We start from the raw sequence: 18,451 nt of genomic DNA, 5'->3' as shown, positions 1-18,451 counted from the left end.
ATCAGGGAAAAATGTCAGGCTCCATTCTCCATTTGGTTCTCCATCTTTGCTGTGAAGCTTGAAAATTCTCCAGGTAGTAAGACAGGATAATTATAAAGATTTTCTCATTTGTTTCCCTTTTTTCCAATCACTGTTTTTTGCTGCCTATTTGATGTCTGAACCTCATTGTTTCATATATTTTGTCCAATTTTTAGTTAATGTGGGAAGGTAAATCCTACCACTGTTATTCCATCGTAGCTAGAAGCAGAATTCCTCTGTTTCTATTCCATAGTTGCTTTTAAAAATCTTCCTTTGAGAAGTGTGATGCTACTTTTATTCTATTTCCCATATATTATTTGGTCTCATAAGCTATGGGCTTTAAAGTCTGCATATTAAGATACATTTCAGAGTGGGTCATTAGGACTCATTTCTCACATGTTCAGTTGTTCTTCTCATTATGTGAATTTCCAGAAAGTATACTTAGATTATAATTTAAAATATTCTTTTCTGCTCTTTTGTTTTCCTTTCCAAGGTCTCCAATTCTTTGTATATTAGATTTTTTTTTAAAGAGTTTATTTATTTATCTGATAGAGATAGAGACAGCCAGTGAGAGAGGGAACACAAGCAGGGGGAGTGGGAGAGGAAGAAGCAGGCTCATAGCAGAGGAGCCTGATGTGGGGCTTGATCCCAGAACGCCGGGATCACGCCCTGAGCTGAAGGCAGATGCTTAACCGCTGTGCCACCCAGGCACCCCTGTGTATGAGATTTTCATTACCTTTTTCCACTTCAACTGCTTTTCTCTGATGGTTTTTATTTATTTTTTCTCATTTGGTAATTTTCTAGCTTTTTCTTTGCCCTTAAGAAATTTAAAAAAATTTTTTATTGGGGGTGGCACCTGGCTGGCACAGTCTTTTAAGTATCCAACTCTTGGTTTTGGCTCAGGTCATGATCTCAGGGTCATGGGATCGAGCCCTGCATTGGGTTCCGTACTTAGCACAGAATCTGCTTAGGACTCTGTCTTTCACTCCTTCTGCCCCTTCCCCTGCTCACCTTCTTTCTCTCTCTAAAATATATCTTAAAAAATTTTATTGGGATAAAGTACACATAATGTTTGCCAGTTTTAACCATTTTATTTTAAATATTGTCTCCCCCCAACTTGGGGCTCAAACTCACAGCCCTGAGGTCAAGAGCCTGTGCTCTAACACCTGAGCTATCCAGGCGCCCTGCCTCTTATGTAATTTTTATTTTACTCTTCTTCCTTGAGCACTTATTTGTTCTTCTAATATCTTTTTTTCTGAACTAAATTTTTTCCCCTTAATTTCTGTTCATAGTTTTTTGAATTTTTGAGTCTGCATACAAATGCTTACTACTAATAATATAATTCAGTATTGTAATTTGTTTATGCCTTGTGTTTTTTGTTTGTATGGGGAATCATCATCACTTGAAATGTTTTCTTTTATTCTGATTTTGACTCATAGTAGCTTGGCATTGATGAAAACAGTATCTTTGTGGATTTGGTTGTTGGCAGTATTTTATAAAATAGTCCTAGTTCAAGAATACTTTTCTTCTGGAGGTGAAGCAAAGTGCAGTTTATTTAATGGATAATTTTTTAAGTAGTGCTGAGGGTGGAGTTGAATGTCTTTATTTTGTTTTAGAAGAGCCTCAGTTTCCCACTCTTACTTTTTCCTCCTAACACCCAGTTTCCAAAGGATGTCTCTACCTGCCTTTTTATCATCTTCTACTTGTGTGTTTCTTTTCCAAGGTGAGCTTCTTGACTTTTGGTGTTGAGGGTGTTTTTTGTTTTTGTTTTTTTTAGATTTTATTTATTTTAAAGAGAGAGTTGGGGAGGGGGTGCAGAGGGAAAGGGAGAGAATCTCAAGCTGACTCTGTGCTAAGAATGGAGCCCAGTGTGGGGCTTGATCTCATAACCCTGAGATCATGACCTGAGCTCAAACCAAAAGTTGGACGCTTAACTGGCTGAGCCACTCAGTTGCCCCTGTTTTATTAGATGTTCTTAATACTGATCTATTTGGGAGGATATATGGAGAAATTCAGATTTAGGCAACTGTCAGTACTTTGTTCCCTACAACCTGGAAGACTTGCTTCTTGAGAGCAATTATATTTTTTATATTCTTTAATTAGAAAAGCTAATTTTGGACATTTTCTTGAATCAAAAATATTATGGCATGTAACATAGCATTTGACCTTTTAAAATGGCTGGATTTTGCAAATAAGGGACTTTGGAATTTTATTCTTTCAGATAACAGATCAGTAGAGTAGTTTTGCTATTTTTCATGTACATTCTGAATTCCAGATTGTTCTTACACCTATGTGTGGGATGTCTATAAAGTTAGGTTAAAGTTACTACATAATACCTTCTAGTGCTTTAATGAAATAGTGAATTATTGTTACTTGACCTTTTGAAAAGGTCAGTAGTACATTTTGTTTCATTTTTTTAAAGGACATTTAAATGTAATGAAAGTCAGAACTGTAATATTATCATGAAAGTAAAGGTTATGGGGTACATTTAATTGTGTTCCTTTAGTTTTGAATCTGCTTTGAGGGAGCCTGTGCTAAAATTCTCATGGTGATTATTTTTCGAGAATTTTATTACTCTTTTTCATTTTATATTGTTGGAGTAAAAGATTATATTTGTTTGTCTTTTTCTGCTTACCTTTGCTCAGATCATGTGTATTATCCTATTTAAGATATAAAGTTTAAGCTGCTTACCCATTCACTTTGTCAAGAAAGTGTAACTGAATATATTTCTCAGAACAGTTCTTTTCTTAGACTCGAGTAAAATTTGGTATATTCAAATATATAGCTAGTAAATATTTAAATTAAAATAAATATTAGTGATTTTTATTAAAGGCCCATGAATATGGGAGAATTAAATATTCTGTTTTTTGAAAATATTTCTTTCATGTCTGTATGTTCAGATTGTGGAACTAAATATATTTTCATTTTATTAAAATGAGGAAATTGAAAATATGAAGTCTGTAATGTATTATATATTCCTATTTTACACTGTGATGTTTTCCTTCCATAGTCAAAGCAATTGAAAGAATTTCTTTTTTCACAAGTTTATAAGAAGTATTTAAATTTCTTTGTTTGCACCAACAGTTTCTTAATATTTGTGTTATGTGAATTGATTCTCTTTAAAAAATAAAGTCTTATCTTTGTTTTGGTTTCCCAGTGATTACAAAGTTTCTGACACTTTTACATTATTTTCCTTCAAAAGCAATATTCTGTTGCATATATTTTAACAAATGTAAAGGTTTGGATAAAGTTGATACCTTTTAGAAAATAAAGGAAAACATTGCCTTTTCTCTGTGATTTTGTTTAATTTTTTCTTAACACTATGAAAGATGAAAATTTGAGTGAACTTTTTCAATATCTTCCACAGGGATGTGATTTTCACCTTAGAGTAGTGTTGCCTGAAGATTTACAAATGAAGAATGCAAGGTGATGTAGTGTTACATACAGGCATTTTGGTGGGATGGGCAGTCAGTTAATCTGGTAAAAGCTTATTCTAACCATTAGAGTTTTGCCTAAAGTGCTTGTTAGTCAACAAGAAACATTTCCAATTTTTCCAAATTCATGTACATTTGCAAATTATTTTCCCTTGTGCTGAAGTACTTTTCAAAGGTAACACATTAATTCTCTAATTCTTTTTTCCTTTTAAAGCTTAAATAAATAGCAATTGTGTAAGGTATCTGTTGGTACAGACAGCTCATCAAGGAATGTCAAGAGATGAGACTGGAAATTAGGTAGCATCTAGAACCTCTTTTTCTGCTCTTAAACATCTCTGGGAAAAGAGTGGAGGAAGAATCCAGAGACATTTATGAGTAGAATTGACAGGATTTTGTGACTGGTTAGAAGTAGGAGAAAAGAAGGAAAGAGGAGTGAAGATTGTTTTCTAAGTTCCTGGTTCATCTAGATAACTAAGCTAGAGAACAGGTCACAGTGGAGAAGTAGGAGCCATCATTTTAAGATGTATTAAGTGTGAAATATCAAGAGGAGATGTTTAATGTATTGGTGTGAACTGAAGTGTGAGACATTGAAGTCACAGTAGGCGTGGGATTTGGGGCTGTGAGTATGGATACTTTCCAGTGCCTGCAAGTGTGGGGAGAAAAGAGAAAGCCAACATTAAAGGACTTGAGAGTATACCAACATGTAAAGAACTGATAAATAAAGAGGAACTTGGAAGAAGACTAAGGATTGACAAAAGAAGCAAGAGGAAAATCTGGATAGTTGTCACTGAAACTGAATAGAGGCTTAACAAAGAAATGGTTTGTAGTGCTGAGTATTGCAGAGGGATCAGGTTAAATTAGGTTTCACGCAGTGGCAGAAGCCAGATTGTATTGGGTTTTGGAGTGGTGAGTGGAAAGGAAATGTAAACAGTATAAACTGCAGTTGACCCTTGAAGAGCCCAGGGGTCAGGGGCACCAACCTCTCATGCTCTTGAAAATTTGCATGTAACTTTTGATTCTGCAAAAATTTAATAGCATGCTGTTGACCAGAAACCTTACCAATAACATGAACAAACTGTTTAACACTTGTATTCTGTACGTTGTGTATATTCTAGACTGTTCTTAAACCATGCTAGAGAAAAGAGAATCTTACTAAGAAAATCATGAGAGGAAATGTGTTTGCAGTACTGTATGTATCTTTATTAAACTGTGTGTAAGTGGACCTGTGCAGTTCAACCAGTGTTGTTTAAGGATCAACTGTATTTTGAAGAAAAGGAGTGGTAGAGAAGGGTGTGCAGTCAAGGGAGAGTTACAGTGATCTTGTTTTTTTGAGATTTGCTTGAGCAAGTTAATATATTCCATTGAAAAAACTAGCAGAAAATAAGAATATCACAATAAAGTGATGATTAATGAACTGATACGACCAAGTTGTTGGCAAGGGATGGAAAGTACATATGGAGAGGGAGTTTTCCCATGGGCAGTTGAATGAACTTTGCCATTAAGAGAGAAAATAGGGGTGGAAATGGGGTTTACAAAGCAAAATGGAATAGAGTCATGGTGGTCTGAAAGGGCTATAACTGGGGAATCAGAGGGGCTTCCTACTTCCGGGTAAGGAAAAGCAGTTCTTAGAATTACTTAAGCAATATTGAGAGCACAGCTGAGGTGAGCTAGTGGATAGATGAACACTAACGACTACTTACACAGTTAAAAGTGTCTTTCACATTAATCTTAAATTTGATTATATTGCTACATATGCTTTCTGAAATACAAGCTCTGTATATTATGATCAAAACGGTTTATTTAACCTACCTTAGAGAAGAATCTAGTTCAGTAGAAAATTCTGCTTTGGATATGTTAAAAAAAGATTTACTGTTTGCATGTCATTTACTGATTGCAGTTATTTATATTTTGAAATAAAATTAGTACCGACAGTTTGAAGACAAGACTTTCAACAGTATCAGTGGTAAAAATTTTATTAACTTGTCAGAATTATATTTATGTCATTCTTTGTACGTGCATGTTTGTGTTAGCATACAAATAAGTTTTTTCCTTTTAATTCTGAACAATGAACAAACCATTTTGTTCCATTAAAATTTTAGATTATTATGTAGTTGGCAACTGAGAGCAATACTTAATGGATACCATCAAATAGTACAACAGGTAAGTCCTTTAAAAGGTTTGTTTTAAGCAAGGATAAGAAATTCTAAATTAACTCTTTTTTAGAGGACTACTTGCAGAATGTTGTAACAAACTGGTTTAGTAGTTGCTGAATTTTATAGGTTTCATCTCTCTCAAATATTTTAAAGATCCATGCATTATATAAAATGGTTTCTGTCTTGGAATCCTCAGCACATTTCTGGGCAGCATTTGTTCTGAAACTCATTTCCGTCCTGGAGACTTTAGGGTCTTCTAATGCATTCACCCTTATCCATATACATCACTTTTTGAGCGATTTTTCTGCCAAGACTGAATAGTGGCAGTATGAAGAAATCCAGGACCCACTTAGGAATTGTAGAGTATCTGTGGTGAAAATGGGAATGTAGTTCTAGATTAGTAATAGAAAAAGGGTGGTGGAGATCACTTAGGATCATATATATGTACTTAATTAACGTAGATGTAAATACAGCACAGGTGAGATAATAGGCAGGATTAATCTTTTTTTTTCCTTATGACTGGAAGGTTATATTATTATTTTAAAAAATTTTATTTCTTTATTTGAGAGAGAGAGCAGGGGAGAGGAGCAGAGGGAGAAGGAGAAGCAGGCTCCCCACTGAGCAGGGGGCCTGACTCAGGGCTCTATCCCAGGACCCTGGGCTCATGACCTGAGTGGAAGGCAGATGCTTAACTGACTGAGCCACCCAGGCACCCCTGGAAGTTTGTATTATTGATCACCTTCACCCATTTCACCCTCAGCTCCAATGTAGTTAGTCCTAAGGTTTAAGTTCTTCTACCTGAAAATTCCTTTAAAAATTAGAAAAACTTAAAATCACTGTTGCTAAAGAAACCAAAAGTAATAGAATGCCTCTTGTAGAAAAATAAATGTTAGTAGAACTGCATTTCTTTTGATGCTTTATTCATTTGTATGTTTTTCCCGATTTCCTATATTCCTATATTTTTTCTATCTTAAAAGCAGGTATTATCTATGATAAGTGACAATGACAGTCACTCACATAAAGCATTACTGAACCACAAAGAAATGTAGGAGATAAACTATTTGATTTGTAGAATGCAGACTGTCATTGCTGGCAGCATAATTACTGCAGTTTTTTAAGGGGATGTTTAAATTATTTCTGTTTTCTCTCCTGCCTCCTCCTCATCTAGTGTGACTATTTATATTGTATACTAGAGTTTAAGAAATGAATCTATTGAGATATTTAAATAGCCTGGAAAAAACTTGTTAATAAAGACTAAGGATAATAATGTCTATAACTGTTTTTCTCTACCAGTTCACCAAGAGGGTTCCTAGAAAAAGTCCCAATTACTTATTAATCTCTTTCCTGCCTTCCAGTTGGTCATATAAAACCCAGAGTTAGTCTTTGTTTTATTCTAAAATTACTATTCTTTCCTTGTATCGATTTTAACTTTAGTAAATATGGGTCAGGGGAATCAGCAGTCTTTTTCTCTGAATGGCCAGCTAGTAAATTTTTCAGGCTTTGGTGGTCGCTAAAATCTCTGTCACAACTACTTCCCTTGTAGAGCCAAAGCAGCCATAAAGAGGTAAATGAATGGGTGTGGCTTCAATATAGCTTTATTTACACAAACTGGTATTGGGCTAGATTTAGCCCCTAGGCTGTAGTTCACAAAAATCCGATATAATTGCTCATTACTAGTAAGCTAAGGGGGAAAATACTGTATAGAAGATCGGAAAGTCAACGATTTGTTTTTACAGACTTACCCACCCAGCTATGTTAAGATGTGATTTCATGTGTGTCATGCATTGTTGAAATATCTTAGATTATTATTTTTCTCCTTTTAAAGAGGGAACAAATTCACGGATTGGCTTTATTCAGAACTGTGTGCTGGTAGTGCAGTGTATCACAAAAAGTAACAAAAATACAGTACCTTGATTTCAAGCAGAGAAGTGATGTGGCGTTTCATCTCATAAAAAATGTTGCACTTGAGTATTTTCTTTGCTTTCCTTTATTCTATAGTTATTTTAAGAATCAAAGATTTCTAGGAAATGGAATTATAACTCTTAAATATATTTAACTGTAGAAGTTATTTCCTTTTTGGCTTTTTATTACAATGGTTTTATCTTATTTAAATATTGACTCCTTTTGCATTAATATAGGTTAGCTGTGAAAAGACAAAATTAACAATTATATGTAGTTTTTAAGGTCAAGGGGAAAAAATAAAAATACAGTGTCAATTAATAATTCATTACTTTAGATTTTTTAATTGCATAGATTTGCCTGATTTTTGAATTTTACGTTCTTCTTTCCTCTATACCCCATACCACTTTTTTTTTTAAAGATTTTATTTATTTATTTGATATAGAGGCAGCCAGCAAGAGAGGGAACACAAGCAGGGGGAGTGGGAGAGGAAGAAGCAGACTCCCAGGGGAGGAACCTGATGTGGGACTCGATCCCAGGACTCTGGGATCATCCCCTGGGCTGAAGGCAGACGCTTAACGACTGAGCCACCCAGGCGCCCCCCCCCCCTTTTTTAATAATGGTGTGGTTTGGTAGATTTGCTAAACTTGATCAGTTGTTAGTGCTGAAGGAACAAAGGAGTGTGTGAGATTTTAAGAGATTTTAAGTATAATTCAGTATAGCTCACCAAAATAGATTTGAGGGCTTTAATTACTCTTTCAGAATGAAATTGGTAGATATAGTAGGGATGGTGACTAGTACTTCAGTTCTTAAACTTCTAAGGTGTAGATATATCTGATATTCTTTTCACATTCACATAGACCTGTATTTTAGTTCAATTTCAGTGTATGGAATATTCATTGTACAAATGAAATTAATTAGAAATGTTTTGATCTAGAGAATGCAGCACTCTCCTGATCTAATGAGCTTTATGATGGAGTTGAAGATGATTTTGGTAAGAATTCGTTTTCTAATGCTGTTACCATATTTTCTATTTTCTATTTTCATATTTTTCCTGATTTTTAAAAAAAATTCCTGTATAAACTAACATGATTAGGATTTAAAACTTCTTAACTCCTAGTCACTTAATGTTTTACTTTACTGTGTGTGCAAATGTGGATGATGCTTTTTTTGAATTGCAATGAGGAACAATTGTGTATAGGAACCAGATTGATTGTGTCAAACTGAATACACTTGGACAGGAGGTGAAATGAAATGTACTCCTGGTCTGTCAGAATTTAACATGTATGAAGAGATTAGGTAGCCACACTTAAAGGTCTAATACAGTAGATGAATAATTTTGTATGTAGCTGCAGATTTCTGAAGAACTTGTTAGGCTTCATTACATACATACAATTATATATAATAATTGATTATTCAGGTAATCAATTATGGTAAAAATTCTTGAGTTTTTAGTTTATCCTATAGACCTTGTATTATTTCAGAAATTTTTATTATGCAGGTTTTCAACATAAACAGAAGAGGGAAGACTGTATAGTGAATACCCATGGACCCATGACCTAACTCAACCTTTCGCCATTTTTCTTCCCGTACTCCTTAAGGAGAAGGGGCTAGAGTATTCTTTTTTAGATTTATTTGAGAGAGTGCTTGTCCCCACGGAGCGGGGCGGGGAGAGGCAGAGGGAGAAAGAGAATCCTCAAGCGGACTTCCTGCTGAGTGCAGAAGCCAGCCTCAGGGCTCAATCCCAGGACCCTGAAATCATGACCTGAACCAAAACCAAGAGTTGGACATTGATCCGACTGAGCCACCCAGGGGACTAGAGTATTTTTAAGGAAATCCTGAACACTTGTGTCGATCCCTCCATGAACATACTGGTGTATACTTAAAACTGCTAAGTGTTTGTTTTGTTATGTTTTGTTTTTAAGTATGTTGTTATAACCCCGACAAAATTAGTGATAATTTCTTATACTTTCTTGTTTGTGTCTGTATGCAAACAAGGTCCACACATTACATGTTAATGTGTCTCCTAAACCTTTTTTTTTTTTTTTTAAAGATTTTATTTATTTATTTGACAGAGATAGAGACAGCCAGCGAGAGAGGGAACACAAGCAGGGGGGAGTGGGAGAGGAAGAAGCAGGCTCATAGCAGAGGAGCCTGATGTGGGTGGGGCTCAATCCCATAATGCCGGGATCACGCCCTGAGCCGCAGGCAGATGCTTAACGACTGCGCCACCCAGGTGCCCCGATATGTCTCCTAAGTCTTAATTTCTGGCAGTGCTTGGTCTTTCCTGTACTCCTTTTTTTTTTTTTAATCTACAAGTTAAATAAACTAGATTATGTGTCCTATAACATTTCTTGCATCTGGATTTGCTTTATTAGATATTCATAGTATCTTTTAACATATTTTTCTACCTTTCTTGTGATCTAGTCTCATTTGTTCTGCTAAAAATACTTTGTGCTGCGTACTTACATTTTATGAGGAGGCACATGGTATTTGATAGTTCCTTTCAGTAGAGTTAAGATTGATCAGTAGGTTTAGATCCATCAAATATAAAGTTTCTTATCAGCTTATCACCTAATGATTTTAGCATCCAGTGATAATCATTGCGTACATCCACTATTTCATTAGGGGTTACAAATAGTGATTTTTAAAAATTCCATCATCTACATTCACTATCTGGAGGTCTTCCATAGAGAACTTCCTTCATCAGTTATTTGGTTAATTTGAGGTATAGCTCATACTGGAGAAATAAGTTAAGTGCTTGTTCCCCCCCCCCTTTTTTTTTTTTTTTTACAAAAATCAATTTTTAGAGTAATGAGTTAGTGCCTAGCAACTGTCAAAGGGAAATGATTTTTTTTTTAGTACCATTATGAACTCATGAGTTTTTATATACTGACTTTAGTCCATTGCAATCACTATACCTTTTGATGCTTAAATTATATCATTTTTGGTCAGTGTATGCCCCTTCATCTTGGCTCCTTAGTTCTTTTAACACAACCCAAACTTTGCTTTCTGATACCAGTTGCACCGGTTTAATGTACTCATCCATTTGCAGAACTATAATCAGTTGTTTCTCCAAAGAGCCATGGTTTCTTTGTAGGAAGTGGTGTTTTGATGCCACAGATCTGGAAACTGGAGTGTTGCTATTACTGGTAGGTCTTTTCAGTGGATGGAGCTAGGAAAAAATACCGTTTAGAAAGAGAGTAGTTCATCATGAGTTCATATTGATATTTCCAATTCAAATTTGGCATTATAAGATTTTTAATTTGATTTTAATGGTTATATTTTACTCTGAAAATCTGGGTTTGTTATGTTAACATAATTATTTTTTATTATGTTTTACTTATGCTTTTCCTATATCTCTATATTTGTTTTACAAAATTACAGTACCAGTATATTGCTACTAACAACTGAAAGCAGTTTATTTTTTACAGTTCTTTTTGAGTTTTTTATTCTTAGCAGCAGCTGTCACGCACTAAGAGCTTAGTTGCTTAAGTTGTTCTGAGTCTTTTTTTTTTTTTTTTTTTTAAATCCTTGTAACAACCCTCTGAGGTAGGGCTTTGGTAAAATATTTGGGATCAGAATAAAGAGTTTAAAGTCAATTTCTACGTTTGAATTTTCACTTACAAATTTATAGACCCTAACCAATAAGAATTACAAAATTGATTATGAATTTCATCAAACGCCAGATTTCATGATAAATTTTAAAAAGTTAAGCTGAAGCAGTAAAGCATATTTTGGTTTACCCTTGACACTGCAAAAAAGTTTAAAAAGTTTTTTATTGGGGCACTTGGGTGGCTCAGTTGGTTAAGCATCTGCCATCTGCTCAAGTCATGATCTCAGGGTCCTGGGATAGAGCATCACATCAACCTCCCTGCTCAGCGGGGGAGCCTGCTTCTCCCTCTCCCTCTCCCACTCCCCCTGCTTGTGCTCTTTTGTTCTCTCTCTGTCAAATAAATAAATAAGAAAACTTTTTTTTTTTAAGATTTTATCTGCTTATCATACTTTTCATAAGCTATACAAATGAAAGGACTAAGGGACCAGAGTAAAACTATATACACTGTGTTCCATTAAGCTCTTATTACTGGCTGACTTTATGAAGTTTTAAGAACAGCTTTATTGGTCATTTAATTTTGAAGAAACACTCATTAGTTTAAAATATTGACATTGATCTCTAATAATATTCTATTTAGTACATTTGTTGCTGCATTTCTGAATTAAATGACATGCTATATTTTAACTTTCTAAAAAAATTGACAGAATTGGTAATACTACTGCACATTTATGAACACTGTACCTAAAAAAAAAAAAGTAAGAATTTTATTAGTTTATTTGTTGGGCTGTGTTGTCAGTAACAGGGTTTCCTATTATGTAATCACCAATGAAAATATTGAGGATGATGTTCAAATGAAATCAGTAGTCACTGAATCTTTTCAGGAAATTTGGTAAATCTCCACAGTTTCCTAGTAATAACTAGGCATATAGTCGTTCAGTATATTTAATAAATGAACAGTTGCCTGTATTTTATTTATTTTTAAAGATTGTTTTTTGAGACAGAGAGAGAGAGTGCATGTGGGTGCAAGCAGGGAGAGGGGCAGAGGGGGAAGGAGAGGGAGAGAGAGAATCCCAAGCAGACCCCATGAGTGCAGAGCCCAATTTGATCCCAGGACCCTGAGATCATGACCTGAGCCAAAATCAAGAGTCAGAGGCTTAGCCAACTGAGCCACCCAGGTGCCCCACAATTACTTGTATTTTAGAAGAACTCTGATGTGGGTAGGTTTTTTAAAATTCCTATTTGAGGGCTTAGTAGCTGCATAGCTACTTAAGGCCTTAAAACTAGGAAATGGTAAAGTTAGGATTTAAAACCTTTGTAAAGCCTGTGTTCTTTCTACTATGTACCTTGCCTCTTCTCCACAAAGAATGCTTTCTCTGCCTTTGCCCTTTTTCCTGTTACGGTTCTGGAATAGGAGTAACTTGTCTGACCCAAGGTAGAAGGTAGAGTTTATGAATATCATAAACCTAGGATTAAAATACATTTTTATTATCCAAATTTACCATCCATGTATGTGGATAGCAGTATTTAATATTTCTGGATTTAAAGAAATTTCAAAAGAATTGCTGAAGCAATTCTTATTACATGTATTATATATATTTATAAAAATACATATATTATGTGTAATATAGGAACTATTCTGACTTTTTTTAGTAACAAAATAATCGTAAAAACTTATTTTTATGGACTATCAGGCAATTTACAGATAACATTAAGTATTTAGTTTATTTAAAAAGCAGTATACTCCTTGTCTTCTAGGAGCTTACCTTCTAATTAAATCCAAATTGACATTTTGGGTTTTACAAACCTGCTTTCACAGTTTTGTTGTTTTTATCCTAAAGCAGATTTAGAAAATAATTTCAGTTAATAGTCCTGATTTTGAAATATTGTTTTGTAAAATCTATTCTTTCTAGTATTGTCTCAATTTAGTAGTATCCTATCCTTATTTAAAAAGCAAAGTATAAGGACTAATAGATTAAAAATATCATTAAAGGGAAAAAAAAATATACCTTTTAATAGGGTTACAGTTAACAGAAACATTTATAATTTTTATACTTGTTCTCATCTGGTTTTATTATTTACTGTATCTGACTTTTTTAAAAATTATGTTCAGTTAGCCACTGTGTAGTACCTCATTAGTTTTTGATGTAGTGTTCAATGATTCATTAGTTACGTATAACAACCAGTGCCCATCACAACACGGCCCTCCTTAATACCCATCACCCTGTAACCCCCTCCCCTCTGAAATCCCCAGTCTGTTTCCCAGGGTCTATAGTGTCTTTTGGTTTGTCTCCCTCTCTGATTTCTCCCACTTCAGATTTCCCTCCCTTCTCCTATGGTCCTCTGTGTTATTGCTTACGTTCCACATATGAGTGAAACCATGTGATAATTGTCTTTCTCTGCTTGACTTACTTCACTTAGCATAATCCCCTCTGTATCCAACTTTATTTATTTTTTTTATCTCTTTTGATAAAACAGATCATGTGAACATCTGTGTAATTTGCAGATACATTTATTTTTACTTTCCAAATAAGGTATTTGTCTAGGTTAGCACCTTTGAAATAATTGTTAATTTTCAGCCTTAGCAATTCTAGTGATGTTTGTATTGCTTGGGAGGGGGGAAAAAAGTAAATGTTAGTTTTTTGGGGGGTGGGGTACATAAACCATCTTGAAGATATCATTGGTGGGCTTAGCAGGGAAAGGAACTGTGCACATAGATGGAAAAACACCTGACCTGGTCTGGGAATAATATAGAATGTAAGTCAGTGAAAGAAAGTAGCAGGTGAGTATTTACTGTGGAAATAAAGGGCTTTTGTTTGTAAGGGTGTGATTCATAATTGTATACAAATATGTCTAAACAATGTACTTAAGAGTTCAAGCTTAAAGGTACATGTTTCTTTATATCAAAGTCATATCCACAGGAATAGAAAAATAGTGAAGCCTTGAGGGTATTTTTAGACTCTTGTCATCTTTGATAGGCATAATAGTCTAGGAAAATATTAAAATCTGAAGTTTTTAAGTGGTATAATAATTGACATTTTCACATAATAACCTTCAGTGCAGTCCTTTAACTTTTTCCTGCCTTTATATGAGAAGGGGAATGATTCAGCTGGAATTTCTATAAAAAGAATGGACATTTAGTGAGGGACAAAGGAGATTATGAAGTTGTTTTGTAATCAGTGATAATGCACTGTCTAGCATTCCACAGCACATTAAAGTTATTTTTTTCTTTTAAACAGGAAGTTGCTTTAAAGAATAGACAAGAGTGTTATGCACTGCCTCCTCCCCCCCAGTTCTACTCCAGCCTTATTGAAGAGATAGGAACTCTTGGTTGGGATAAGTATGTCTGTTCCAAAATGTTTCAGAAATTTTTTTTTCTTTTTACACATTTCAGTTTATTTGCAGTTTTAGCAATTTATTTTGTACCTGTTTTTAGTCAAAATGTTTCATTATAATTAGAATTTATTTAATTATAATTGATAACTGATCCTTATTGTGGGTATGAATTAAAGGGATGTCATCATTAACAAAGTGATCTACAAAGTAAAATACTAAATAAAATTTTGAAAAAAAATAACATTTTTATGTATGGAAATGTTACCATATTTTTTACCGAACATAAACATGTTATTTTAGTTTTATTGAGGTATAATTGACAAATAAGATTATATTTTTAACGTGTACAGTGTGATGATTTGATTTACATGTACTTTGTGGAAGGATTCACATAAACTCATTAATATATCCATCACCTCACATACTTGCTTTTTTTTCCTAATGTTTTTTGGGTCATTGTACCTATGACTGTTATGAAATGGAGACTTTTAGGAACTTCTAATTGCCATTTTCACTGACATCACTCAATATATTTACTGGCATTTTCACTGACATCTTGCTATATGTTTTCTGCTTGTCTCATGCATTTTGTGTTTTTTCTCTTTATCTGCTTTCATCTGCCTTTATTTGAATTAATCAAGAATGAAGTTGTTACACATTCTTTTAGTATTCTTTTAGAATTACCTTGGAGATTTCAACATATGTATAGCAAAGTATACATTTTTACTTTTACTGATTTTTCTTACAATGGGAAGATTTAAAACTCAATGTATTTTTTCACGTCTCTTTTGTGTTACTGTTATGCATTTTAATTCTATATTGAAAATTGGCAAACATTGTTTTTGAAATCAATATATATGTATATATATTTATATATGTTTATGTATTCATTGTATATACAATTACATATATATTTGTGTATATTATACATTATATATGTATAATTTGTATGTAATTTGTGTATTTCTCCCAGTGTTCTTTTTTTATTTTTATTTTACTTTTACTTTTTTAAAGATTTTTATTTAGGGGCGCCTGGGTGGCTCAGTCGTTGAGCATCTGCCTTTGGCTCAGGGCGTGATCCCAGAGTCCTGGGATTGAGCCCTGCATCCGGCTCCTCTGCTGGGAGACTGCTGCTTCCTCTCCCACTCCCCCTGCTTGTGTTCCCTCTCTCACTGGCTGTCTCTCTCTCTGTCAAATAAATAAATAAAATCTTTAAAAAAAATTTAAAAAAGTAAAGATTTTTATTTATTTATTTGAGAGGGAGAGAGACAAATCACAAGCAGGGGGAGTGTCAGAGGGAGAGGGAGAGGGAGAAACAAACTCCCTGCTGAGCGGGGAGTTTGACATGAAGTGGGGCTCATTTCCAGGACCTGGAGATCATGATCTGAGCTGAAGGCAGATGCTTAACCATCTGAGCCTCCCAGGCACCTCATATTTTTTTTAAATTTTATTTATTTTAAAGATTATTTGAGAGAGAGAGAGGGAGTCCATACATGGGGTAGGGGCAGAGGGAGAGGGAGAAGCAGACTCCCCACTGAGAGGGGAAGAAAGGAAGGAAGGGAGGGAGGGAGGCGGAGGGAGGGAGGCAGACAGAAAGAGACAATTTGGAGGGGGAAAAAAAAAAAAAAGGTACTAGGAATGCCAAGATCCAGGTTTCCCAGTGTTCTTCATTTCTACCTGCGTGCGTTTCTTTCTGTCTGGAATCTTTTTTTTCTTCCTCACTAAAGAATTTCTTTTAGTATTTTTTTTGTTTTTGGAGATATAATTGACATATAATAGTTTCAGGTGCACAGCATAGTGATTCAATATATTCAATATTGTGAAATCATAACAATACGCCTAGCTAACCTCCATCATCACACATACTTACACATTGTTTTTCTTGTGATGAGAGGTTTCAAGATTTATGCTTTCAGCAACTTCCAAATACATATTACAGTATCATTAATTACAGTCACCATGCTGTACATTACATAAGTGGAAGTTTGTACCTTTTTTCCACCTTCACTCATTTCACCTCTGCCTCTGGCAACCATCAGTATGTTCTCTATATCTATGAGTTAAATTTTTTTTTTTCTTAGATTCAAGATATAAGTGAGATCATATTGTGTTTGTATTTCTCTGACTTGTTTTACTTAGTGTAATGCTCTCAAGGTCCATCCACATTGTTGTAATAGTAGGATGTCCTTTTTTATGGCTGAATAGTATCTCATTGTATATTTGGTATATACCAAATTTTCTTTCTCCATTCATCTGTTAGTGGATGCTTAGGTTGTTTCCATGTCTCAGCTATGGTAAATATTGCTGTAGTGAACTTGGGGTTGCAGATACCTCTTCAACATTGTGATTTTGTTTTCTTTGGATATAAACCCCAAAGTGGAATTGCTGGATCATATGGCAGTTCCATTTTTAATTTTAGAGTGTGTACAGATTTATAATTGCTGTATCTTCCTGTGGATTTGTCCTTTTAACATTAAGTGTTTCTTTTCATCTCTGGTATTACTTGCCCTAATGTCTACTTTGTTAGGTATTATTATAACTACACTAGATTTCAGTGTTTTTTAAAAATTCTCTACCTTTTTCCATATTTTCTTTTGTAATTGTTTAAAAATATTTTTCTACTTACTCCCATAATCTAGATCCACTGGAGTCTGTTTTTAACTTTTTTTGTTGTGGTTTTCAGTCATACAGGTAGTCCTGGATCTTGGCATTCCTAGTNTTAGTATTTCTGTATTTTGGATAAAGACTTAGTAGTGCAATTGCCCGATCATAGGGAAGCTCTATTTTTAACTTTCTGAGGAACCTCCATACTGTTTTCCTGAGTGGCTGCACCAGTTTGCATTCCCGCCAATAGTCCATGAGGGTTCCCCTTTCTCCACATCCTCGCCAACACCTGTTGTTTCCTGTGTTGTTGATTTTAGCCTTTCTGATGTGTGTGAGATGGTATCTCGTTGTAGTTTTGATTTGTATTTCTCTGACGATGAGTGATGTCGAGCATCTTTTCATGTGGGCCTACTACTTTTTAATAATAAAAAGTAGAAGGTTTTTCTTTTCTTTCTTTTTAAAGATTTTATTTATTTGACAGAGACATAGAGAGGGAACAGAAGCAGGGGGAGTGGGAGAGGGAGAAGCAGGCTTTCTGTTGAGCAGGGAGCCCGAGGGGCTCGATCCCAGGACCCTGGGATCATGATCTGAGCTGAAGGCTCAGTTGCTTAACAACTGAGCCACCCAGGGGCCCCAAGGGTTTTTCTTTCTTTTCACAATTGAACCAGTAGAAAATTGAATATAACAACAAGAAAATGTAAAACCCGAGCTCTCCTGGTCTGTGCTCAACAAGATGACTAGCACTGCTCTTTCTTTAAAACAAAACCAAACAAAAAACCCTGAAAAACTGGCAAAAGGGGAGGAATGAGGAAACTGACTTAACTTCCAGATATTTTAGTTAATACACCTTTTCTCACTGTCTCTTGCTGGCTATTCTTCAGTATTTGCCCTTGTTCATTAAAGCCGCAGTGCTGTGCCTCATGATCTTTCGTTGAGTGTTAGAAATTGTGTATACAAAAGTTTAGAGGTTCTGGATGATGATAATTTTCTTTTACAAAAGGTTTACTTTTTCCTTTGCTAAGAAATAGAGTAGGGGCAAGTTGCTATAATCCTGTTAAAGACTGAACTGGTTCAGGTTGAGCTATAGTTTTTATAAGACTCAATGTACTTCTTACTGCTCCCCTCCCTTTCCTAAGTTGTAACCCTTTAGAACTTTGAAGCAAGAGCTGGGTATGTTTATTGTTATTTCTCCCTTGGTAGATCCTAAACTCTTACCTGTGTCTCTTCACAAGGCCAGTTGACCCTCCCAGTTGGAGTCTGGGGTCCATTTTTGACAATGCTTCATCTGCCTCTGGTTTGCTTTACTTTTGGGGTAGCCCTCCAAGGGTTCCCACTGAGAGCTTGGGGATATTCACTGGGGCTTTTCCCAGTGTGGGTTCTAAATTTCAATTAATTTCTCCTCAGTATTATGAGATATCTAAATATTACCCCCTTGGTTTTTTTTTTTTTTTTTT

General features: G+C 34.9%; 1 protein-coding gene across 6 annotated transcripts in view; it reads left to right on the top strand.

Moving 5' to 3' along the window:
- FANCL (FA complementation group L) overlaps positions 1-18,451 on the top strand; it is a 91,729-nt gene that overhangs the window by 10,581 nt on the left and 62,697 nt on the right. For 3 of the 6 annotated variants that reach the window (XM_011221545.3, XM_034659171.1, XM_034659168.1), the window contains 4 exons: positions 3,386-3,444; positions 5,552-5,612; positions 8,442-8,498; positions 14,297-14,397. In XM_011221545.3, coding sequence (XP_011219847.1) covers positions 3,386-3,444; positions 5,552-5,612; positions 8,442-8,498; positions 14,297-14,397 — 278 coding nt within the window. The remainder of the gene's footprint in view (positions 1-3,385; positions 3,445-5,551; positions 5,613-8,441; positions 8,499-14,296; positions 14,398-18,451) is intronic. The other 3 variants (XM_034659169.1, XM_019796857.2, XM_034659172.1) reach the window with 2 other exon arrangements.

Source organism: Ailuropoda melanoleuca, chromosome 4 (assembly GCF_002007445.2).
Source record: "Ailuropoda melanoleuca isolate Jingjing chromosome 4, ASM200744v2, whole genome shotgun sequence".
Lineage (NCBI taxonomy): Eukaryota > Metazoa > Chordata > Mammalia > Carnivora > Ursidae > Ailuropoda > Ailuropoda melanoleuca.
Note: the sequence above shows the minus strand (reverse complement) of the source record. Positions and strands in the feature narration are given on the sequence as shown.